This window comes from Bombyx mori, chromosome 6 (assembly GCF_030269925.1).
Source record: "Bombyx mori chromosome 6, ASM3026992v2".
Lineage (NCBI taxonomy): Eukaryota > Metazoa > Arthropoda > Insecta > Lepidoptera > Bombycidae > Bombyx > Bombyx mori.
Window position 1 is genome coordinate 14,326,860 of NC_085112.1, and position 27,395 is coordinate 14,354,254.

The following is a 27,395-nucleotide window of genomic DNA, read 5'->3' on the forward strand; positions in this document are numbered from 1 at the left end:
AAAAGGAACCGATTTTGTTTCCCATAGTGACGCATCGTAACTTAACTATAATAAAATTTGCATAGATGAACAGTTCAGTATTTATTGAAATCAAAATTGATGTTATTAGAGTAAAGTAAAATCCAAAGACGCATAAAAACGATTTTTGTTCGATGCTCAAATTTGATGAATTTGGTCACGAGATAGTCACGAGATCCGGTTTGTTACAAGAAAGAAGCTAACCGTCTACTTAGTATTCCAACTAAAAGATCATCAAAGCAAAAAAATCTGAAGACATCCAATCCGAAAGCAAACTATGCGTATTAAGGGAAATAAGTGCAGAGGATTTTAGACTTGTAATTTATAAAAGGCCTACTAGTTATTAGTTAATCTGTAACATAAAACGGATAACACATTTTTTCTTTTTAGTGACAGGATTTCTTTAGTGTGGAGCAACATTTTAATAAGCAGAACGACCGAGCTTATGCTCAAAGCTCCACGAAAGCTTCTCGATTAATCAGTAAGGGGTACAACGTGGGCATTGTTCGGCTTCAATGCGGCTTTGGTGGGATGTTAGTTATCAAGGAGTGACTGATCGTTATTTGTGTTAAAAAGTTTTAAAATTTCAACCTAGGAATACCAAACACGATTGTGGATTAATATTATCAAGTTTCATAGCCATTTGTGTGAAACTCACATCTCACATCACTTGGATCGCAAAGCTCGATCTAAACAAGCTAGTCTGTAAAAGAGCTTTATAAAAGCCGAAGATTGGCCGTTGTCTAATGCGAATTGTAATCTGTTTGACTATGCTTTATAGTCTCCTTGGAAATGGTTATGGCATTTTTCTAAACGACATTGGATAATTTGGCATGCATAAATTCTATAAAATTAGCAGTGATTAATTTACTTATGAGAAAATCGTATATTTCAATGTGTGTTTGTTCAAGTGGCGTTATCTGTAATAAGGCCAACGGATATCGTTTGATGTACCTAATGAATTTAATATTTTTGTAATATTATTATACTAATTTAATGTGACGCGAAAGGAAAAAAAAAAACAACGTTATCCTTGTAAAATATAGTTGGGTTATTATTGTAGCTTAAATGTTATGGACCCGACGAGGCAAAGACTAGAGGTCCCGCAGTAGTCGAAATTCGACTATAATTGGAATTGTAAGTTTGTACACTATTATGATTGTATTTTATACTTCTATAATCACAAATTTCGTCAAGGCTACACTATAAAAAATATTAATAAAGACAAACAATATTTAATCTATTCTCAATTTCACCACAGACGTCAAGAACAAAAGTTTGACAATAAAATATAGTATGCATGCGTGTGTGCGTCAAATACATGGTATGTAGTATGTGCAATGTTTTTTTTATTGATTTAATGTATCTTTTAAGCATTATTTAAAAAAAAAAATTAGCATTGTGCACTTCTTCTTTATATTCTCTATAAGTGTGGAAAATTTCATATTCCTCCGTCCGCGTAATTTTCGTAAAAAGGGATACAAAGTTTTTGCTTCACGTATTAATATATAGATTATTTATAGTTGGATACATGTCAAATTGATAGGAAATGTAAAATAATAAAGATTTGGGTTTGTCTGTTCAAAGGTAAGTATTTTTTTGGAACTTACCAAATTAACAAACAAATTGATGACAAGTCCTCTCCTGCTTGGCGGCTCCAAGTAAATAAACAGACCATTCAATGTGAACGGTACAAAAAGGAACGTATTGAACTTGAACTTATTGCCGTTTAGTTTCCTAAAAAATACTCATAAATATTAAAGGGATAATGCTGATGGATTCTACGTATTATTTACAATGGCTTTGTACAGTAACCATCAATGTAGACCGAATCATGTAGACCGAATGGTAAACAGTCGACGTCGCCCAAAACACGTTATTACAGATCCTCCCGATCCATTAACGGTGCTTTTAGGTACCACAAGCACCGGTCACCGTCTTCGTCGAACCCGTCGCATGCGACGAAGGGCTCGACAAGCGAATTAGTCCACAGACACAGCCCACTGAGTTTCTCGCTGGATCTTCTCAGTGGGTCGCGTTTCCGATCCAGTGGTAGATTCCGCGAAGTACAGCTCTTGCTAGGGCCGGTGTTAGCAACACTCCGGTTTGAGCCCCGTGAGCTCATCTACACGTTAGGGTGAAGCTGAAATAGCCTCTCAAAGCATAGGTAGGAAAAATATCAAAGTATTGGTAAAGCAAATTAAAAAGTACACGTCAAATTCTACGCAGACAGACCGAGCGCTACAACTAGCAGCAACTTTGCATGATAATTTTTTTTCGAAGTGGTCACAATTACCAAAGGGAGATTAAAATAATAATAAATAAAATTAAGAAATGGGAAGAATTTACGCACGGTCATCCAACTCCCCAAATTAGGATTCCTTGTGTTATGAATACCAGAGACTGACGTAGGTACCTATATAGATAATAAAAACCCAGACAAAGAACAAAAAAAAAACCCTTCATTACACGAATGTTTGCCCCGTGTGGGAATCGAACCTAAGACCCTCAGCGCAATAGTCAGAGGCTCTATCTACTGCACGACTTAATCAGATTGTGCGTATAAGCTTTAACTTCAAGGTGGGATTTCTATGATTTCTATGCTTACTATGGACTTTTATGTAGCTTTCCGGCTAAGTGCATAGGATGCTGATGTATTAACACACCTTACCTGACGATACATCCGATGATGGATGCGGTTCCTGCAACAAACTGTCCGAAAAGAATCGACCTTATGTAGTAGTTACCCATTTTGAGCCATTGTTCTTTCTTTCTCATTTTCTTACCACGCATTAGTATTTGTATCTGAGATAAAAAGTGTTTTATTGCATAAATCTGGTATTAAACTAAAGTCCATGGACATCATGACGTGAATGTGGTCATCCGCCGTGAGACGCAATTGAGTCTCAATTATAGAACGTCTGTTCCGTTTTGTTATTCGGAACGCTGAAGTTATCGCGGCATAAATAGGCAGGGTGGTGGTACTTATCCGTGCGTGATCACAATACCAGATCAGATTTGATTTATGTGTTGAATAAAATAGTTATGTTGTCTGATATGTTATGTAGTTGTTCGCAGAAGATTTCGTTATGATATTGGTCTGGACCATATTTTAAGACACAATTTTTTATTGCTTTGATGGGTTGAGGTCATAGTCCACCTAGTGTTAAGTGGTCACCGGAGCCCGTAAACGTCTACAATGTAAACGCTACCAACCACCTTGAGACAAGGGTTCTAAGGTCTCAGTTTTTAAAGTACAACGGCTGCCCTACCCTTCAAACCGAAACGCATTACTGCTTCACAGGAGAAATAGGCAGGGTGGTGGTACTCACCCATGTTGGTACATGGTACTTTGTTCGTGCAAGTTGTAGACGTAATCAAAACTATTATTACGGCTTAATCTTGTGTTTGTTAAAATAATTATTGTCCTCATATCATTTCCAAATGTTTCGAATTTTTTGTGTTCGTGTTCACGAATGATTTAAGTAAAAAGAAATAAGAATTAAAATTAAGAATTAAGAAGAAGAATTGGAATTATGAATGAAGAAATTAAAATTAAATTAATTTAAGTGAAAAAAAAAGAAATTAAGTCCTAAAACGAGTTTTAATTACAGTAAATATGCTTAAATAGTAAAAAAAATCTTACCAAGTATACCATAGAATAGAATTTTACGCTGCCGATCAGAGAATCCTTGAATAAAACCGGCAACGATGTGATGCAGCCTTTGCCCCACGGATGAAGAAGATAATGGCAGTCAACATCCGTGTAGATTTTCTCGAACAGCTCCTTGCTCATTTGAACCATATCTAATGGAGATAAGGGTCGCTTGAGTCTGACCTGTGAAAAACCAGATCACCTTTTAACTGAATGGGACATTTTGAATAAAACTTTTTATTTTATTTAAAATAATGTTGTAACTATATAGTAATAAGTATGTATGTTCATATATGTAGCATTGTGTTTTTTTTATTTTATTGCTTAAATGGGTGGACGAGCTCACAGCCCACCTGGTGTTAAGTGGTTACTGGGGCCCATAGACAACTACAACGTAAATGCGCCACCCGCCTAGAGATATAAGTTCTAAGGTCTCAGTAAAGTTCCAACGGCTGCCCTACCCTTCGAACCAAAACGCATTACTGTTTCATGGCAGAAATAGGCGGGGTGGTGGTACCTACCCGTGCGGACTCACAAAAGGTCCTACCACCAGTATAGTTGTGTGGCTTATATACGTTATCACTTGTTATTCTGTTAGTACATATGCACCTCAATGCCAAATCAATATAAATAAAAATAGCTAAGGCATTCCTGGATGAATCGTCTATATAAAGACGATTTATCATTAAAAATGTGGCAGAACAGATTTGGCTTTAGTAGTGGAAACACATGATATAATTTGTACTATTTTATATATTTCAATTAAAACAATTTCCTATTTTATAAGAACTCCTGGACCCACCCCGTACAGTACAACATGTCTGTGTAAAGATTTTACTTTAAGAAGCACAGGGCCGACATTCCGACTAGCTAATGTTTGCATGTCTGTGCCGGGGCTCCCAAATACCAGCTTCTTTTATTTGACACACAGTTGAGGGCAGATCGGATTGACGATAATCCCATTCTGACGGATAGTTTGGAGTTTCTTGATCTACGGAGATAATTTGGCTTTCTGTGTCTTTTGTTTCATTTTTTTTGGCGTTTATTCCTTGTAGTGTGTTCAGGAGAAATGTTCAATGTAATCTCATGCTTTAACTACCGCATCACGTGTCTTCGAAGTTGATTCCATTCATACTTTACTGCGTTACCTACTTTAGTATGCTCCAGAGATCTTTTGCCAGCTTACACTAGTCGAAGCATCGGTAGCCATTCGCTATCAACAGGCTGTGTACTCGTTTGACTTCAAGCGCAAAAAAATATTTTTGTATTTGGTAATGTTGCTTTTTTATTAATATTTATTTCACTTCTTACTTAAAATGTATTTGTACAAAATGAATATTTAACAACTAGTTATTGTTAATTTCGTAATTGATAATAATTTATAATGAATGTAAGATTATTTCACAGAGACTACAATAGTTTAAATCCGTTTTATATTAAATATGTTAGAATTCACACACTTCGTCATGTCATTTTTTGAAGGACACCGTTCACTTTACAAGCTTATTTTTCCTTGTTCTAGACGTTGGTTTGAAACCTTTTAAACCTGCCATGGTAACTGAATAACAAAGTATACTTTATCGATCACTTTAACTGTGGTCGGGATATGTGTGCCTTATACTTTTGCATGACTGCTTTGCGACAGAAATGAACGGGATTGTGGTACTTACCCATGCGGACTCACAATACATTGACTTAAATGATCCTAGGCTATAGAGGTGGGCTGATGAAATAATAAAGATTTATCTTCTGCGGAGAATTTCTGCGTCGTCTTTCTCGCATTTCATAGAAAACTTTACCACTTAGGATAGGGAGTCAGAGTGGGTCGCGAATCTTATTCGGTATTAGATTCAGCGAAGCACTGCTCTTGCTAGAGCAGATATCAGGATAGACTCCCAGGCTGAGCCCGTGAACTCGCCTACACGTTCGGTAACGCTAGCATAACCCTTCCAGGTTACAAAACTTTACCAAATGTAAAGGATAAGTAAGTAAGTAAAAAAAAAAAACAAGTGAGTGTGTGTGTGTGTGTGTGTGTGTGTGTGTGCAAGTCACACACGATAAAAGTGAACCTATAAAAGTAAAAAAAAACGCAAGAGTCAACCACTCCGCAGTGCAATGGAGCAGCCTCACCCTGGGGGAACCGCCTGCATGATCACTGTATCCCTACGCCAGGTAAGTAGAGAACTACGAGAGCGTCTATCAACTGTGTAACATCTCGTTATCGAGATTCAGGAATTGTTGAATTTACGTGCAGTGACATCTCTTGATAACAAACTAAATAGAAATAATTGTAAATCATCTTTTATAGTATGAGGTAGCGCCCTCTGTGAATTGATATTTTAACTTCACGTATAATGCGTTCTATCTCATTCTCTCGCCGGCTGAATCCTATACGTTTATGTGTTTGTGTCTCTATGGACTTATTTTTTCGTTTCGTTTCATTTCGTTTCATCGAGTTTGAAATCATAACGATTCTAAAGAAGTTTCACTTCAAAAGTAAAATAGAAAAAACTTAGTGGCCCCTATCTTCTATACGCGTAATACTCAGACTATATTGCTGTACAAACACTTAATGTATTAATATACCATTTGGGCTAAATCATGTCTCCAGAAATAGACGGCTGCGTTCACTCTTCGAATATCCTGCTTTACTAATAATATCTTCAAGTATCCTGTCATAGCATCATCATTTACACCTACGCTTGATTAGGACTGAAAACGCGAATATACAGATGTAGGCGTTGCTAACGACATTTGCTGGCACGAGTGCTCTTGCCCAACAAACTCTTTCCACTCCTCTCCTGATTTTTATCCAAGGTAGTGTTTTCCGGAGGGGTTGTGAATGGGCAATGATTCAGTAACATTCACAGCGCGACTGCTCAAAAACGAGTACCGGAATAGATTGAAGTTGCCTTGGCCTGGATAAAAAAATCAAAGTGGTAATAATTTTAATATGCGTAATTACTAATTCAATTGAGTCATACACGTTAAATATCAAAGTGGGTGGCGGTGTTCACGTTGTGATGTCTATGGACTCTCGTCTCCGCCTAACATTAAGTGGACCATTATCTTGTTCACCCGTCTAGGTAATAACTCTACGTAGCTAAGAGAGTATTTCATTTTAAAAAAATGGTTTCCGCCTGGGGTTGGATTAGCACATTGAACGTAGTAGCATCGCTTGACACTCAGTGGATCTTAACAGTAGGTTGCATTTCCGATTCGGTAGTAGATTCTGCGAAGCACTACTCTTGCTAGGATTAGTGTTAGTACGTCGTCAGGTTTGAGCCCCATGAGCTCACCTACTTGTTAGTCTACGCTGACATAGCCTCTCAAAGCTATCAGCTAAGGTAGGAAAAAAATGCTTGCTAGTATCAAGTAGGACCCCTGTCTTATCCTTTAGGCCACGAGGACATTAAAACTATTTTCGTCTCAATGCCTCAATCGTACTATTAGCTGACATTGTTGTTTAAATCATATTTTCTATGACGTTTCCGATATCGGATAAAGAGTAAAAATCCTCAGTGGACGGTTAAAATCGTAATGAACCAAGCAAAAAAAAACCACATAAAACATAGCGTATCGTTGATTATTTAGCGCATCGCCGATAGCGTGTTCGCTTGTGTGATTAGCATTACCGTTCGGACCTGGAATACATAACAATGGACTGCGTAATTGGTTGTCGGCTGCGCTGTATATATAGAAAAAAAATACGCGGACATTTGATTTGTACTAGATACTTTGCGGAATATGTTTTGATTACAATGCGGGATATTTATAATAGGTAGTACTGCGAGAACGCACGGGTAGATATATAACGGACGGATCTTCTCAGCGGGTCACGATTCCGATTCTGTGCTAGATGCATTCGCCAAGCAGCTGCCTTCGAGTTGTTAGATCTCTTCTGGAAGCGCTCGGGCAGCTGTTAGCATATCCCAACCCTCCTGGCTGAGCACCTCGCCCACCTGTCCTGATGAAACTGTAAGGGCCTCCGGGCCACCAGTAATCCTTCCTTCATAAAAATGATTGTTTTTTAGTATGCTAAAACGAAACGCAAACAAAATTTGACTTCATACGTACTGAAACAGAGCGTTATCAGGATCGACCACAATTTGCGGCACTAATCTCCGTTCGACCTCATTCCTGAACTTGTTCGCGGATCCGTTTTGAGGTTACAGTTATTGTGTTTAACGGGATTAATTTGGCGGTTAAACTAAGCGTTTTGCTGATAAAGATTATCAGAGATAAGGACGTGTGGTTTGAGCTTAAGCGAAGTGAAGTGAAGATTTAAACTCTTTAGTGTTCTAGCCCTAACAATATGAGTAGAGAGAATACCAAAAATAGTAAAAGGAAGTTATTGCTATATAGGGAATGATATAGGTAAGTGAAATCTTCCGACCGATATATTCGGATGCCAGTCTGTTTCTAGGTATTATAAACAGTTCAAATATTGCTCCGATGTGAGCTTAATATTATTTAAGAGTAAGCACGGTAATATTTGATGGGTTTCAGATAATTCAGCGCATTGCAAGCCTCGTGATTATTAAGTCGAAAATTGTGGTAAAATAATAATGCAGATAGCAGCGAAAGTTTGAAACAATTGTTGCCTCAAAATTGAAAATGTTGCTAGCGCGATTCAGGGCAGTTTTTCTACTTACTTCTACATACTGGAAAAAAAACCGCGTTCTCAGTGTGTTGATTTAAATCTATACTAATATATAAATCTATAGTGTTTTTTACGGATGTTCCGTTATAACTACTGAACCATGCATCCGATTGACTTGAAACTTGGTATCCATGTAGAAAATACATGTACTTAATGGATAGGGTAATATTTATATGAGTGTTGGACTCCCTACACCAGTTGCGAGGGCGTCAATGATGAGAATCTTTGTGGGGGTGAGCAAAGCGGACGGGTACAGCTAGTTCGCTTATAAAATTATAAGACAAACAAGAATAAAGACAAAAATTGCCTTTAAATAACATTGTATGAGTCCTATCGGAGATCAAACCCAAGCCATGTTGTTCATTAATAAGGATCACTAATCACTAGACATTAAGCCGATCAAACAAATCTACACGTACTGTTATCATTGACGAGCCGCTCTCACTATTTAATTTTGTCACTGTGGAAACTTCAAATACATTAGAGATTTCACGTCTCATTAGGCATTTTCGTTGATACCTATTCTACCGAAATCATTTTCTACTGGAAATGGGATAGCGTCATTCTTCAATAACTTCCAACGTTTAAAACCTATAAGTATTGGTGGTCCGAACGACAAAAACCGTTGCAAAATCATCCTTAATCGGAGTTGCTATAAAGTTCACTTTATTTTATTGTTGCAAAGCGTTTGAGATCTATTTGTGCCGTGAAGCAGAAATTCATTATAAAACATCTCCAGCTTATTCCTTAAATAATACATACCTTTACGAAGCACTCCTAGCTGTTAGGAATTTCTTGTAGTTTCGTTATTAAATTAGGATCGGAATCGATATTTTTGATTAAAGTTTTTAGTTTATTCTCAGCGACACTAAAGAGGTGAGTAAGGTTATTGGTGAATAGAAAACAAATCTTGTTCGTTTGTGTATTTTTGATTAACATTAATTGTTAGCCACGACCGCTTGATATACTGTTGTTTGTTTGAGCGCAGCGCACCGGCGCGCGCGCACTCTCCGATTACAAAACGCTTTGTTATGTTGCCAAGTCATTCTTGACCGAGAACGCTTATTTCGCTCCACAGACCTAGAAACTACTAGAAGTATATTAATTTATTTTTCATTTTTTTATTGCTGAGATGGGTGGACGATCTCACAGCCCACCTGGTGTTAAATGGTTACTAGAGCCCATAGACATCTACAACGTAAATGCGCCACCCACCTTGTTCTAAGATCTCAAGTATAGTTACAACAGCTGCCCCACCCTTCGAACCAAAACGCATTACTGCTTCACGGCAGAAATAGGCAGAATGATGGAACCTACCCGCGCGGACTCACAAGAGGTCCCATCACCAGTAAATTACCAATACTACCATTCAGTGTGTTATTTATTTAATTTTTTCCTTTAGAGGAATAGGTGGATCTAAGAAAAAATGGACGGATTGTGTGAAATAAGATATGTGTAAGAGGGGAGTGAGCGAAGAAATGGTATATAATAGAGGAGTATTGGAGGAGAAAGCATGTTGCGCCGACCCCACTGGGAGAAGGGCAGGAGAATTAAATAGTTTATAGGATTTTTAAGTGAAAACTTACTTAGCCGCGTTGAGGTATTTTTGGTAGGAAAATCTTACGGATTCGCGTCACCGACATGCGTAATAACAACAGGTATATCTGTAGTTATACAGGTGACTTATTGTGCGACATTAATGCTTTGTGTATCTTTAGAAGTAAAATAAAATGTATTTAGTAAAAAAATGATTGTATATTAATTGTTATTTCAATTAAATTGTGTTTATATGTATTTTGTTATGACCTTGTACATACAGCCCGTAGTATATTTGAGTAATAAATAAACTATACATGTATATAATTGTTGCTCGGAGTGTCAATAAAGGTGAACACGAAATTGATGTTGTAAATTTTAATTTAAACATTATGAGATTTCCAAATTTATTACGTTTATTATTAGTATAACTATACTGAGATCTTAGAACTTATATCTCAAGGTGGGTGGCGCATTTACGCTGTAGATGTCTAACCCTTTAACACCAGGTAGGCTGTGAGCTCGTCCACCCATCTAAGCAATAATATATATATATATATATATATATATATATATATATATATATATATATATATATATATATATATCGACGCTTGAAAGGCAAAAGTGACTAAGCGACAATGCGTGAACTGTACAGTAGACTAATTTAAAGTTGAAATACCTGAAAACAAAATTTATTTTAACGAATCTAGCTGTAGTAGAATCTAGCTAGTAGCTGTAGGATTGAAATAAATGAATTAAAATATTCGATCCGCAAAAAAATATATTTCTAGAAATATGTGGTTATTGCCTATCATTTATGTACAAAGCAGTTATTGTCGCTTAGTCATGTTTGCGTTTCAAGCGTCGATATATATATATAATATATAATTTATATATATAATATTTCATTCGCTATGAAAATCCACATTTTTCCGAAATTAATAAGTGTAGTCTGTAATCGTAAATATCTTATGTTTTGCCTGAGAATTTTTAGCATTGAGTTGTATTATTAATTTAATTGACGCAAAAACGTCCGAATCACAAAAATATTAAAAGTAAGAACACGTGAGGCAAAAAAAAAAACACATTTTAATTCTCAATCACCTCGACCACAATCGAACAATTATTTTCGTAAAAAATTGTTTACATGTAAAAGTCTTCAACGTTTTTGTAACTAGTCGGTATACACACGTAATGTTAATCTATTTTAGTTAAATTTTGTTTTTTATTCAAAACAGGAAAAACGTATAATATATTTAATTTTAATTATGGAGCAAGTACAAATAAAAACAATATTTCAGTTGGTCATGTTGCAATGAAGAAGGACTTTTGTGAAAAAAAGAAAAATGATGTGTCAATCTTTTATCATTTACTGTACATTAGCGATACATTAAGGCGATTGCATGCAGCACAGATGCGAATGTTGCGATGGATGTGTGGAGTAACGAGAATGGATAGAATACGGAATGAATATGTTAGAGGAAGTCTGAAAGTGGCACCTGTGACAGAGAAGCTGAGAAGTGCGCGATTGGGATGGTATGGACATGTGATGAGACGAAATGAAAATGAGGCTGGTAAGAGAATGTTGACTATGAATGTGGAAGGATATAGAGGAAGAGGTAGATCTAAGAAGAAATGGATTGATTACGTGAAAGACGATATGGGTAAGAGGGGAGTGAAAAAATGGTATATGATAGAAGAGTATGGAAGGAGAAAACATGTTGCGCCGACCCCAAAGTTACTGGGAGAAGGGCAGGACAATGATGATAGCGATACATATAACAAATAAGGGGTTTTAGCCCTAAATATTATTTCTTCCAAACAATCGATAGCAATAAAAGACTGATTTGATGTCAATATACTTAATTATATAGCGTATTGCACTGATGGCATTGTGTGATAGTTATGTTAGTGCTGAGCGTCGTGGGTTCGATCCCCATATCTGTCAAGTGTTCGAGTGACGAAGAAATAAACTCCCTCTTTGTCTGCGCGTTTAATATATGAGTCGTCTATTATCAAAGGTGGCAATCTGTGCATTTGGACAAAAAAATGTTATTGATATGTCAATACAGATTGATTTGAATATAATCGTCTCCTTCAAAGAATACGGTTCAAAACCTGCATTAAATAAAGGTTAATACTTAACCTGTTATTTATCTAAGATGTCGTTCAGAAGAGTTTTGTGACTGCCAATGAAATACAAAGTCAATAATTCGTTTTTCTGATTTACCAATAATTGTCCAAAAGTCACATTGCCGGCTTTGATAATAGTCTACTCATATGTCGGAGAAGCCACAATTATCAACACCATCGTCAGACATCGTAGGGGCGAATAGGGTGATCGAGCTAAGGGAAATATTGAGTACACCAATCACGTTCGCTGTCTTAGAACAATTTATAAATCTTCTCTTGACGTTAGCAAACGGAAACGAATGACAGTTCTTGGGACGGAGGCACCGCTCTTCAAGAAGGCTGGTTGGTAAGTGTGATGGCGTCTACGCGCCTCCATCGGCTAGGCTCTGTCGTAGCACGAAGTTAGCCGAGTTCCAACGATACCGCAATCGTGCTGCCATCTCTCGGGAATCGTGCTGCGTTTCGTTTAGCTACCAAACTAATGACCGTTTCCGGCATTTAAATCGAGGGGTGAAGGGATATTTGGTTTAAGCGGCATTTTTACAACTTCACAGGAGAGTCATTAAAAGTTTAGGTGTAAGTTTAATTATTTGGAAAAAATATCACCACATAACTTCTTTAGGTATTTTCATTGGAGTAAGTTTAAATGAAGTTCGATTCAAAACATCGAACTGTTGATGTTGAATGCTATTGAATATCAAAAAAAGGCACCTTTAATTAGAAAGATAAATGTCACGTATTAAGCGAAATGTCGCTAGAATTATCGAGAATATTCCACACATCTCTAGTATTGTGTTTCCGCTATCTGACAATAGATGGCGTTGTACTTCTCGGGCGTTCTGGGTGCTACTAGATACTTCGACTATTCGGCGATATTTTGACGTTACTCTTACCAGCGTAAGACTATGTGGGATCGAAAATAAATACTTTTCCGGAGTTCAAAAATGATTTAATTTTCGACTTTTATATAAGACTAGCACAGTAAAATAAAATTAATAACGTTGCAAGAACTTAAACATCTTCACCCTCGTTTTCTGTCTGTCGTCTGTCACACGTTAAACTTTGACAGCCGTCTGCTTGTCACGCTCACAATGCTCCATTCCTACATAATAGGTATATAATATTATATTATTTATTATATTATTATGTATATTGAAACGTAAGTAAGTATGCATGTCAGTATCTAGCTCCCGTGATTGTCAGCGAATGCCTGTGTGTGAATTAGCCTTATTATTTATTATTTGGAAAGCGGCTTGGCTCTTCTCCTGGCATTGGTGATTTTCACGAGGCAGAAATAACTGACAATAACGACAAAAAAAAAACAAAAAAAAATATAACGAAAATAATACAAGAAAATAATTAGTCGAACATACAATTAAACACGAGAATATTCTAAATCATCTTCCAATCTATTAAAAAAAAACTGTTGTTTCAAAGCAATTGAAACATTAATCTTAATTCTTAAGATACGTTATGATGGCTATAGTTGTTGGAACGAATTAATTAAAATACTTTTTAAAAAAAACGTTTTAAGAAGGCCTTACCGAACCGAAATTTTCTTTAAACTCCGACATTGTCTGCCACTTCTAGTGAGTTCATAGTTCAATGTAAATTTAATTCTTTGGAAGCATAAAACAAAGGCTTCATTTATTTAGTAAGGGATAGCGCAGGAAAACCGCTAAATGTTCAAATATGGATCCGGCTATTTTCATCAAGTCTCGCAATAAACTAGCTTTAAAATCTATAATTATTAAACGATGAATAAATTAAAAATGGAGTCAACTCTTTGTCTTTTCTGTTTTCAGTTTTCTTTAAATACAATTTAAATTAAATTAAAACATTATTAAATTTATTTAAAATTAAATTATTTATTTTCAGAATTAAATTTAGCGGTAGGCAGCGGCTTGGCTTTGCCTCTGGTATTGCTGAAGTCCATGGGCGACGGTAACCACTCACCATCAGGTGGGCCGTATGCTCGTCTGCCTATAAGGGCAACAAAAAAAATCGCATTTAATGTTATAAGCAAGCTAGGTTGTACTATAAATCCGAGACTCAGAATACATGCCGCGTCTCTGGTAACTGCTTAACAAGGTGAGACCTGTTCCACATAATTAACAAGAAAAAAAATTCAATTCAAACAGTTGAATGTTTGAAAAACATACAAATACTAAAAACATCGGAAGCCCGCAATCCAAACAGCTGATCGACGCCATCCAATGTCATCCAAGGCCATTGACTTCGCTGATCAGGTGTGTTACAATAGTATTATATGGCAAGCAATGCAAGGCGCGTTAGAAAATATTTTTGTTCTTTTTTTTTTGTTGCTTAGTTGGGTGAACGATCTCACAGCCCACCTGGTGTTAAGTGGTTACTGGAGCCCATAGACACCTACAACGTAAATGCCGCCACCCACCTTTAGATATGAGTTCTAAGGTCTCAGTTTAGTTAAAACGGCTGCCCCACCCTTCAAACCGAAACGCATTACTGCTTCACGGCAGAAATGGGCGGGGTGGTGATACCTACCCGTGCGGACTCACAAGAGGTCCTACCACCAGTAATCGATAATAGCTCATTAAAATTGTAGCTGAAATACAATTAAAATGGAAATTTCATTTAATATTACAAATAATATAATAATATGTTGTAATTGTAACAGTTAAAATAGCAATTACAGTTGAAATGCGATGGGTTTTGTGGGGATTTAAGAGTTAATAATGTCAATATCAGGCCCGTGATTACCAATCAATTTGTAGAACTAGCGAACATTCATGTCATGTTTCCAACTACACTTACACCCGTCATTGACATGTCAGTTAACTTATAAGTACATCTTGTCACATACAGGTCATTATAAACTGTATTTTCACTACTGAGTAACACACATCAAATCGTACAAACTTTTTTCAAACATTTATAATAATATTATTATGTATTTAAATAGATTGTCAGCGGAACATTTTCCAAATACCCGGTCTGATTTTTCGCCTACAAATAAAAGTTTATTATTGTTTTCTTTCAGACTATATGGGATTTGTATTTTATCATAAATTCGTAATTAATTTCGTTGTTACTTTCTATTAATATATTAAATACTAGCGACCCGCCCTCGCTTCGCTTCGGAAACATTAAAACACACATGAAACCAAAAAAATAAAATAAAAAAAATAAAAAAAAGTAGCCTATGTTCATCAGGAACAATGTCGGCTTCTAATGGAAAAATAATTTTTCAAATCGGTCCAGTAGTTTCGGAGCCTATTCGAAACAAACAAACAAAGAAATCTTTCCTCTTTATAATATTAGTATAGAATAGTTGACCCGGCAGACTTCGTAGTGCCTACATCAAAGGAAAAACAAAATTGTTTGTTTTTATATAATTCCGAGCTTTTTTATATTTTTTCACCTTTTAAACCTTTCCTGGACTTCCACGAATAATTCATTTCCAAAATTAGCCAAATCGGTCCAGCCGTTCTCGAGTTTTAGCGAGACTAACGAACAGCAATTCATTTTTATATATAGAGATAAAAGCAATTAACATTTAAAACCTTATGAGTTTGCTTGTTTTAGGATGATATTGCTACTAGTCTTGTTTTTAGTATGACCTTGAAAGAACAGCATCCTTAAATTAAAATACACCAAAACATTTCTAGTTTACAAACGACCGTGAAAATGCACATCATTGACGAACGTTTCAAAACTGTTTACAAGAATATTAATTATGCATTGTTTTAAAGTGCTTTGCAGAAACTAATTTAAAATAATTAGAAGTCCATTTTATTTAACCGCTGGAAGTCCTTGCAAAAGCAATTAGTCGAATACACAGTTCTAACATTTTAGATAAATTTTAAATGCAATCTAGCGTAAAAATACTATTTGGTAAGAATCAACCGAATTGCAACTTAAACTTATAAGTATTGTTCTTGTAAAAGCTATAAAAAATAAATATCAGTTGATTATTTTACCAAATTTGTACTTGTTTACACGAATAGCTCTTCTAAATACAGCAATAATCTCAACTAAAATGAAGCAATGAAAATTATTTACGCTATTCCAGGATGAGACTATGTATCCTGGCTTCTGGCCAACGCAATTATGTTACTGGTAAGTGAACCGAGCTGGATAAACCAGGCAGTGGCTAGACTACCTCCGTAAGAGTTTAGTGGGGTGGGACTTAGCGGGATTCTTCAGGCTAAGAAAGGTTTCAAAATTTTCAGGCCATTGCATTGGATGCGAGGATAAGGCAATTGACTATTCAAGCCTAGCCCCTACCTCATGTTTTGGCGGTCTACATCCATCGTGTGGCCTGTCTCAATATGCTTACCTTATTATTGGGTATCCTTCACTGTATTTTCTTTGTTTTTAGTGTTTGCAAATTTTATTATCTTGGACACTAATTTTATTATTTTATTAATTAGCACGTTTATATAGACTCGTTTTCTGTAAGTATTCAATGTTAGATAAGTGAAAGTGTTCATACAAGGTCAATTTCGCGGACTTCTCGGATTTAGTTCAATGTGTCTGCTTCGCGATATGACCATAATGGTATCCTGGGATACCTCGATTAATGCAAGCCCAAAAGACTTGCTCATGTAAAGATTTATATTTCATGTACATATTTATAATAAATAAATATTTACTAACAATCACGCCACGTTAACTGGTCCCGTGATAAGTTCGTAAAGAACTTGTGTTACAGGTACCAGATAACGGATAATGGCGTAGAAACAAATAATCGTGCTTGAGGTAATTTTTTTGTCGCCAATTAATGTGTTACACTCGTAATACTCAGACAAAGATAAAGCCTAGACAGTACAGAAAGAGGTAAAGTATTTAAATCTCTCGGCGCTGTTATCCCTTGGCCCATTATTCGATAGGAAAGAGGAAACTGCCTTAATCATAGTCAATACACATCTTACCTGGCGTGAGCCAAACCATGATATCACTAATTGAACGAAAGACAAAAAAGATCAAAAAATTTTCGAAGGCTAATAGTTTAACACTAATGCCATAATATGCACGCTTGCGCCTCACCCGATGCGATAAATACCCCCCGTATAAGATTATATTGGCTTCAAGCCAATTTTAATATCCTATAGTGTTGTATATCCGTAGGAGATACGACCGTGTATGCCAGTAAATACAAAATGCCGTTCGGTACAAATTTCCAGTTATTTCGGGTAGGTGTTTGAAGATTGTTTATTGGCGTCGATGCAAAATTGAATGCTGGTAGTGTTGGATCAAATGATTGGTAGTTTAATCTAGTATTTAATTCAATACTTAAGATTCTAATAATTTCAAATTTCAGTTAAAAAATTCAATTATGATTTGCTGAATTGTTTTTATAAAAAAAAAACAGTGTTGATGCAAAATTAAATGTTGGTGGTGTTCGATCAAATGATTGGAAGTTTAATCTAGCATTTAATTCAAGATTTAAGAATGTGGATCGCTTTTTCTAATAATTTCAAATTTCAGATAAAAAATTCAATTACGATGTGCTGAATTGTTTTTATAAAAAAACAGTGTTTGTATTCCTCTCTAATAAAATTCTTAAAAGTATTTTTTTTAACGAGAAGACGGAGTAATAAGCAATTAATACAATGATCAAGATCTCTTCGGAGAAGCCATCTCTCCAAGAAGTGCCTACGCATCCTGCTAACTTCGGTTTACCAATTGCGCCAGGAATGAAATAATACCAGTCATAATAATATATATCGTTTAACCATCCTAGCACCCACTATCATAAAGTGGGCCACGTGATTATCTGACTTCTATGATACGTGATAAGCAAATTATGGAAATCGGTGGTAGATCATTGAGTTTCTCAGTTTCTGAAACCAGAGGGATGTAACCAAACTTCAAGCATGAGTGGTGTCATTTAAGCAATGTGTGTCACCTAAGGCTATTCAACAAAGTACGATCAGACAATTGATCATTTTTTTAACTACTTACCTAAACTGGCGAACCAGCTCATGGCTACTTGGTTTTGAGTGGTTGAAGCGGTTGTAAGATCTTTGGATTAAGTTTCCCGTGATCCAAAGCGAATTAGCTTTCCTTCGCGTTACCTAATCTTCATATTTCAATCTTTACGTATGGTACGTTGAGAATTCTTCTGTCTATTCCGAAGCTACAGCGGTGATGCAGAAAGCAAATTTCGTATACATTGATGCAAGTGAAATCTTTCTTCGTCTGGCATGTTTTAATATTTCCTGGTACATAGTCGATATTCGACTATAGTTAATTAAAATTATAAGTTCTTACACTATTATGATCCTATTATCAAAGACTATAGATAAGACTATAGACAAGAAGATATTTCTGTAATTTCAAAATCGAAATCAGATTTCCCCAAGACTACACTTAACGTATATCATTATAGACAAATAATTTATAATCTATTCTTAGTTTGACCACAGACTATAAGCAATAAGAAAAGTTTGACAACAAACAAATAGTATGCATACGTGTGTTAAATACATGGTAGTTGTGTAAGTTTTTTATTTATTGATTTAATGTATTTTTTATGCATAATTTTAAAAAAATATTAATATTTTGTACTCTTTCTCTATATTCTCTATAAGTGTGACAAATTTTATAGTTCTCCGTCCGCCCAATTTTCGTAAAAAGGGATACAAAGTTTTTGCTTCACGTATTAATATATATATAACAGTATTGAGAGCTATGACCTTGAAACAATTGTCTGTGAGCATTAACACGTGAAACTGTAGCTATACGTAAGTATACATTACAAAACGTTACATTCAACGTCATCTACCTTGAACCGGCTCTAATAGTTTTACTACCACGCTCGTTGTGGACTGACTCGAAACTGGGTCATATTCATACAGATCCGTGAAACGACATCGAACTAGCTTCAAATTCACATCGGAGCGCTCCTCAAACTGTTTTTTGGAATCTTTTAATTAATAAAGTAAATAATGAAAATAATAAATAACTGGGATCAAATCAAGCACGGCCATCCGGACCCAATTTAGGATTCCCTGTGTTATGGGTACCTATTTTTTATTTACATATGTTATTATACATACATTGTAAATTATACATTATATAGATAGACAGAACAGAAAGACAAAGAGCAAAAAAATCTGTTCATCACATAATAGCCGATGTGGGAATCGAACCCACGACCCCCGGCGCAACAGTCAAGGGCGCTAATAATAATTACTACACCACCGAGTCAGTAATTGACAACAAATTTAACATTGAGTCCGTATGAAGAAGATTTAATGACGCACAATATTTACTACTTCTATGAGTATAATACTTCCGGTGCCTTCCATCTAATTATTAGTCGCATGTTTCGAGTCTCCTATATATTTATTATAAACATTTTGTTCAAAGTATCTTTGTAAGTGAATTCAATCAAAATGGACTTCTAAGATATCTTCGAACTGAATTTAGATTTAAGTTTTTTTTTTCCTACCTATGCCGATAGCCTTGAGGGGCTATTTCAGCTTCACCCTAACGTGTGTAAGTGAGCTCACGGGACTCAAACCAGAGTGTTGCTAATACTGACCCTAGCAAGGGCAGTGCTTTGCAGAATCTAAAACCGGATCGGAAACGCAACCCACTGAGAAGATCCGGCGAGAAACTCAGATTTATGTTAACTAAAGAAGATCGCATTGAGTTCTTATTATGAATTTTTGTTTTCCATACGCTTGGCGTGTTAAGACTATCTTCATTTTGCTATTTGTTAAGTTCCACACGTCCGTTGTGTAACATGTGCTCATGATGAATTGCGCGAAGAAGGAGACGAAAGTCAAACAAACACTCCGTTCTTCTTACATAACATTCGATCGATATCGATTGTATGTACTAGTATGTCGTGCATATGAAAACGCAAAAGAAAAAGAACAATTTAGACCCAAATGAGCTCTCGGTCTCGGTTCGTCCAAATTAATAGTGTCTATGACTTCTAGGCCATTAAATTTTATACTGATGGTAGGGCCTCTTATGAGTCCGCACGGGTAGGTACCACTACCCTTCCTATTTGTGCCGTGAAGCAGTAATGCGTTTCGGCTTGAAGGGTGGGGCAGCCGTTGTAACTATACTGAGACCTTAGAACTTATATCTCAAGGTGGGTGGCGCACTTACGTTGTAGATATCTATGGGCTCCAGTAACCACTTAACACCAGGTGGGCTGTAAGCTCATCCACCGATCTAAGCAATAAAAAAAAAAGACGTGTGGCACTCGGGGACTGCCGCGGTAAAGCTATTGCAAAGCATTTTTTATCAACTTATGCAATTACAATAAGACAATAATAATTAAATATTAAAACAATAATAAAAATAAGACCACGCTATATTTATAAACATTAACAAAAGCAAAACTTTAACTGTCCCCTTCACACTCATAAGCTAGACCGCTTGAGAGAGAGATGGGCAGACTTTTCATGATGCTCATGCAGTGCGACGTCACGCCGCGCGCTTATTCACAAATACTACACCAGCGCAACGTGTGAATATGTTGAACGCGAGCTACATAGAAGGCGTAGTGGGGGTGTCAGGTTATTTTCGTTACGGAATTTATTGATTCAGTCGGCGCGCTCAAGGCCCACGATAGAAGCTATGCAATAGCTTAAAAATATGTGCAAGGCCATTTTTCAGTAGACTTTTAACCACAACTCAGTTTTGTGTTCACGATATAACGATGCCTGAAGGAATTCGAAATGAATTTTACGACGTCTGATCATATTTTAATAAATAAATAAAATAGTTATTCGAAAGATCCTTACTAAGTTAAACGTGCATTTTTCTTCAGTGATATACTTAGTCAGCAATGTAAATAGATGATGACGAGTGATGATGATGATGATGAGTATGGTTTTACATTTTAGGGCTCACACAATATTTCTTTGCCTTCCGTGTTTTGTTATTCGTACGTTAATTACTTTGTTTTTAGCTAGGATAAAGCCACTACTATACTACCTATGTACTACCATTTACTAATATAATAGATACTTTATTTAAGTTAGGTCAAATGAACGTCAAAAAGTCTCTTGCTTTAAAATCCACTGCCACTGTACGTGATGCAAACATCATAAACCCAATCAATAAAATATTAATACATTTGACGATTCCGACTATTAAATGTGTTCACGCAATTTTATGCTTCATGGCTAAAACTTAAAGCAGCTTTTGGTGTACCACAATCAGAAACTCGTTACGAAAACAATTGCGTATTACTGTTTGACGAAGCTTTATATGATTGAAGGTCGAATTTTGTCTGTGAGCTACCGTTTTTGATTTTGCTTTGATTCACAATAAATGAACTAGTAAATCACCGCGTTCGCTTCATTGATCAAGTGGTTCTTGATCTGGTATTAAAAGTTTAATACAGTCCTTAGGTATCGTAAAGCTTTTGTTGCTTGAGTTATTTTCTCATTGTTCGTCTTTCAACGACCCTTCACAAACTGAAACGGATCATTTGGTAAGTAGCTGACCAAATCAGGCCTGTCACCCTGGACGGCGCATAAATCCTGGAAGAATTAGGCGTCTCCTCAAGACTCTCCACCATTTGCTTACGTAGGATTTTAGAGTTTTTCGGCCACGTTGCGAAGAAAAAATGTGACAATCTCGAAATACTTCTCATCATCGGCAAAGTGGAAGGAAAGAGGCCTAGGGGGCGTAGTCCCATGTGCTGGTCCGATCAGATTAAGACGACTTTGGAATCCAGCATCAATGTCGCTATCCACTGCGCGGAGGACAGGAACATAGTCCTAACAAAAGTCACGACCCTCAGCACTGAGGAATACGACGCACGGAGGAGGAGGAGGACCAAATCATCTTTCAATATCAAGCTATTTCGAACCCAAATCTCCAAACTACTGTTGTATGTACGTAAGGGAAACAAACAGTTAACAACTCTATTCAAAATCATGACATAAACCACAACTAACTTACAACACTTCGTTGACAGCTTGAATTGTGAAACATTGTAGTACTCCAGCGAGTGATTGAATGACCAGTCGCACTGATGTTGCAAGAGTATCGCAAAACACGAAAAGAAAATAAAGGAACATACGATTTGTATATCAAATTCCTTCATTAACGTTGATTGATTGATATATCCGGGGCAATTTTAGGTATTATTTAAGTAGAGTTTGCCCAAACTTGGAACTATCCCGTGCAAGCCAAGACTTCTCCAGGCGATGGAAGGTTAGCGATGCGTGGTGAAATCGCGCGGAAAAGTGATATTACATAGTTATCACTGGTGGTAAGACCTCTTGGGAGTCCGCACGGGTAGGTACCACCACCCCGCCTATTTCCGCCGTGAAGCAGTAACGCGTTTCGGTTCGAAGGGTGGGGTAGCCGTCGTAACTATACTGAGACCTTAGAACTTATATCTCGAGGTGGGTGGCGCATTTACGTTGTAGATGTCTATAGGCTCCAGTAACCACTTAACATCAGGTGGGCTATGAGCTCGTCCATCCATCTAAGCAATAAAAAAAAAGAAGGCGAAAGGCGAAAGTTTGAATCGCATAATGTCATATTGTAACAATGGCTGTCCCGGACAAAAGACATAACTGTTGCATCTAGGGTCTACACTATCATTTCTGGTCATGCAATTCATAGTCATAGGGCTAGAATCCAACGGATAATCATATTTCTAAGTGAAAAATCGATTCTAGGACCACCGTAATTGTAATCATTAAGGTTTCTCACAATTTACTCTGTAGGAGCCACTTAATACTAGACCGGTTATGATTTCATCTGCCTATCTACAGCAGTTAATAGTAGGAAAAGGACACTATACACGCGTGCTTGTTGAAGAGATAAAAAAAATATGGTAATTTTCTGTAAAATGAAGTTAAATTCTGGCAAGACTTCAGTAAAACCATGTTTGCCACGTCTAACTTAACTCTGAGGGATATCTGTGATTCGATTTCACTAGCCAATACGGGCCTCTGAATCCACAGTAGATTTCTAATAGGGTATCTTGAAGTAGTAAATCTTTTTTTTTCATTCCTTTGGATTGATGACCCAGTTCTATTTTTTTTCGGGGTGTGGGCCGAACCTCCTACAAGGTCCCACCCCCTAGGGAGTGCGTGGGGTATGTGGGACTAGACAATCTGCAGGTGTTGGGAGCAGACCGCGGGCCCAAGGAATTTTAGGGCCCTACCGCACTAAACGACTCCCCTGCACTCTTACACCCGGAAGGCCGAGTTCCTAACCCATCTACTAAGTATTGAGTGTTATAGTTGTCTTACTCTTTGAGCGCGAACTGTCGATAGATCGACTCTCCATTGATGCGTATAAATTGTGGAGCATCGGGATACCGACTATTTGCGCAATTTAGTTATACGTATTCGTTATCAACCAACCGGTACGGACGTGACTTAGCGCACGCATTCAGTATAACGTTTTTAATTAGTTAATAACATTTATAAATAACCGTTTAAAAATATTTAGTGGGAATTTAGCATTCTTTTTAAGCAAAAGTTTTTACAAGATACTTTTGTTTAAATAATTTAGGAATTTCTGCAAAGCTTTTGAAAATAATCTCACCACTAAAAGGCTTAAACGGTAACTTATGACTAGTCCATGGTAGAAATAGGGAGGATGGTGGTATTGCAGACTAATACACTCCTACCATTAGCAAAAGCTCATGTACCTTTATACTATAGAATTGAGATTAGAACCCCTATCTCAAGGTAGGTCGCGGAATTTAGTTTGTTGATGTCTATGGACTCCGCTAACCACTAAACACCAACTGGAACGTGACGTATTTCACGTGTCTAACCAATAGAAGAAGAAAAAACTTCTATCCACTTCAGCTATAAATACGTGTTTTTCTATAACAGGTTAATAATGTTAGTAGCTTTTTTTTGCTTATGTATGTGGACGAGCTTACGGCCCACCTGATGCTAAGTGTTTACCGGAGCCCATAGACATCTACAATGTAAATACCGACTCCTACCTTGATATCAGTTCTAAGGTTTTTACAGTATAACGGCTGCCCCACCCTTCAAACCGAAACGCAATAACTGCTTCACGGCAGAAATAGGCAGGGTGGTGGTACCTACCGGTGTAGACTCACAAGTCGACCTAGTACCAGTAATTACGCAAATTATATCTTTGCGGGTTTGATTTTTATTACACGATGTTATTCCATCACTGTGGAAGTCAATCGTGAACATTTGTTAAGTACGTATTTCATTAGAAAAATTGGTACCCGCCAGCGGGATTCGAACACCGTTGTATCGCAAGATACGAATGCACCGGACGTCTTATCCTTTAGGCCGCGATGACTTCAAATGAGGTAATAGGTAACAAAGTATTTTTGGCGATGAGGCTCGCCAAAATATCATAATTATATCGCTACAACAAGCTTCACAAGCCCACAACGAGGTCGTTAATTAGACCTTAACCCTCAATCACAGCCGCTCCCGATTCACTGCGCAACTCATACATTTTGCACAAAACAAACGTTATGATGCGACCCAGGACCGCAGACCGCTCTTTAAATATGCTACCAAATTACTAGCTTATAAATAGCAGCCATTAAAATTGTATCTTATTTACTGTTAACGGGGAAGCCAAGTTTCCGAATTCTAAGGTAGTTTATTTTTATTTATATACTTGCTGACCCGGCAGACTTCGTAGTGCCACAATCGATAAATAAAATACCCTAAGCTTTTGTATAAAATAAACTTGAAACAAACAAAAGGAGTCCGTCCGACGGGGGACACATTAAAGGAAAAACAAAATTGTTATTTTTATTTAATTTCGGATCATTTTCATATTTATCTACTTTTTAAACCCTATCTGGACTTCTACGAATAATTCAAGACCAAAATTGGCCAATTCGGTCCAGCCGTTCTCGAGTTTTAGCGAGACTAACGAACAGATGCAGAGATAAACCTTGGTAGGTGTATTGTGATAGTGATATTACTTAAACATATGTGTATATATAACATACATAATATTTATAGATACAGATACTCGTACTTAAATAAATACATCTACATAAATATATACATATATAAATATATATAAATAAATATTATCAACTATATTAGAGTTAAACCGCACGAACTCAAATCGTGCTTGAGCTTTCTTTCATTGAAACTACTAATGCTTTTTTGATATCGTCACAAGAAACATTCATATGTATTGTACAGTAAGGAACGAAATAAGTGCCTGAAGACTTACCTTCATCTTCCATCCACTGCCTCGCGCTCCCTGGGCTCAGCGTCGTTTCCGTTGGTGGGACCGTCTGTCCCTTGACTGGTACACGATGAACAATTGTCGCTGGTTCTAATGGTTATGCGTGACTTGCGTTGGATAATTTATGTTTTTTGTAATAAAGAATGTTTGCCGCGGAACGCGTGTGCTATGTGTACTATATGACGGCGATCTCTGCCCGTGGGCTTGGAGGGGTTGCTCGGCAAGCTTCTGGTTGGCTAGTCGGCCGTCTACAGGCAAGATCGAACCTTAGAGCACCTAGGTTAAGATTTGTGTTGCTTTGAAGATGTATTGCCTAATACTCGATATTAATACAAAAATATAGAAACACGAAAAAATCTATTTCACGAAAAAAAGATTTAAAATTTGTAGACAGTAGAAAAAAAAACGAAGACATATAAAGAAAAACTAATAAGAATATTCAAACGAAAGTGAAAAAGTTAAAAAAGGTTTTGAAAATTTACTCATCATGTCTACGAGAACTACAAAGCAGGTCGTAGTCGAAAGGGCTGCAATATGTCCAGAAACAACGTCAACGATGCAATTTCAATTAAAAACTACTGCTGTACTGGCTTTGTACTCTAGAACTTCTGAATGCTTCGATGGTCGTGAGAGGAGCGGTAAGCGTTACGATAAATCTTCAAAATATATCATTAAAATCAGTCGTCAGAAGATATATTTGAAAATAATAATTTCATATCAACCTTGAGTATTCATGAAGACACAACGCATTATAACGCATCATTATTTATTGACAGCACTATTTTTCCTGTATTTTAACAAAGATCCAGTAATCGAGAAACCTAGTTTTTGCGATTAGGCCATAAATGCAATTATATCAGTTCTGTAAGGTGAAAAACTATTTAGAATCTCGTACCTGGTACCTCTTTCAAGTTTATCAATTTAATATAATATATAAAATTCAGAATTGAAAAGCGATTAAAGTTCAAAGTTCCACGGTGTTAGATTAGGTTGATATTTCTTGGCTGAAATCGTTAAAGAAATAGTCGAGAGGATACATTTTAATTCATCATTACCACACAGATGTCCACCACTGGACGTAGACCTTCCCCAGGGCTCTCTATAATGACATATTCTGCTCAGCTAGCATCCAGCGGATTCCCGTAACCTTTAGCACATAGATTATATTATACACTTCTTTAGCAGGTCGTCCACCCACCTCGTGGAAGGCCTTTTTTTTTTTTCGGATAGAGGGCCGAACCTTCCACGAGGTCCCCGCGCAAAAGGGGCGCGCGGGGTATGTGAGACTCAACGATCTGCATGGTGTTGTGAGCAGACCGCGGGCCCAAGGATCAAGGATTTTAGGGCCCACCCACTAAACGAGTCCCCTGCACTCTTACACCCGACGTCCGATCCCCTACGAGGTGGAAGGCCTACCCACGCTGCATTTTTTTTACATAAATTTTACTTAAACTGCTTTATTTAGATTTAAGGTTCTCATGTCTCAAGTCTAATTTGGATTGAGGTATGAATTGGCTACATAATGGCTATTCCATTCCAATTATGGCTCAAATGTTATCTACCTATTTCAGAAAAACAGGAAACATTTCCACACACACGTTCCAATAGTTTTTATTCGTCGTCTCGCTATTTCGATGCCAATGAATACGCTACCTTACATCATTTTGCTTGGTAGTTCTCTCTGGACGAACAATTAAGTTAAGTCAGTGTTGAAGTGACTTTACCGTTTCAATGGTCCATTGTGTTGCAATTAAAGACAACTTCAACTTGATATTTATCATGGACTTAAAATAATTCGATACCTCAATGATAATTTAATGTGATCTGGTCATCTATAATCTGGAAATTGATTTATATAGTTTTACTGGTGGTAGGATGTCTTGTGAGTCCGCGCGGGTGGGTACCACCGCCCTGCCTATTTCTGCCGTGAAGCAGTAATGCGTTTCGGTTTGAAGGGTGGGACAGCCGTTGTAACTATACTTGAGACCTTAGAACTTATATTTCAAGGTGGGTGGCGCATTTACGTTGTGGATGTCTATGGGCTCCAGTAACCACTTAACACCAGATGGGCTGTGAGCTCGTCCACACAACTATGCAATAAAAAAAAAAATGCTTCGTCAGTGAACCAACGGTCCAAATATTGATGTTTTTGAACTACTAATAACAATATGCAAGATTACTTCATAATATTAAAATTAGCTT

General features: G+C 36.8%; 1 protein-coding gene and 1 long non-coding RNA gene across 4 annotated transcripts in view; both read right to left on the minus strand.

Annotated features, from left to right (window-relative positions):
• Nucleotides 1-27,395, minus strand: part of LOC101743388 (transmembrane protein 135) — a 55,431-nt gene that overhangs the window by 13,042 nt on the left and 14,994 nt on the right. For 2 of the 3 annotated variants that reach the window (XM_062669219.1, XM_062669217.1), the window contains exons 2-4: nt 3,665-3,856; nt 2,690-2,823; nt 1,629-1,755 (exon numbers count right to left, since the gene is read on the minus strand). In XM_062669219.1, the coding sequence (XP_062525203.1) occupies nt 1,629-1,755; nt 2,690-2,823; nt 3,665-3,856 (453 nt within the window). Of the gene's footprint in view, nt 1-1,628; nt 1,756-2,689; nt 2,824-3,664; nt 3,857-9,098; nt 9,370-27,395 lie in introns of those variants that run through there. The other variant, XM_062669218.1, reaches the window with a different exon arrangement.
• Nucleotides 12,936-13,732, minus strand: LOC134199010 (uncharacterized). Its single transcript, XR_009973325.1, has 2 exons — nt 13,553-13,732; nt 12,936-13,110 (listed from the first exon to the last, which is right to left on the minus strand). It is a non-coding gene; the product is annotated as an uncharacterized LOC134199010 (long non-coding RNA).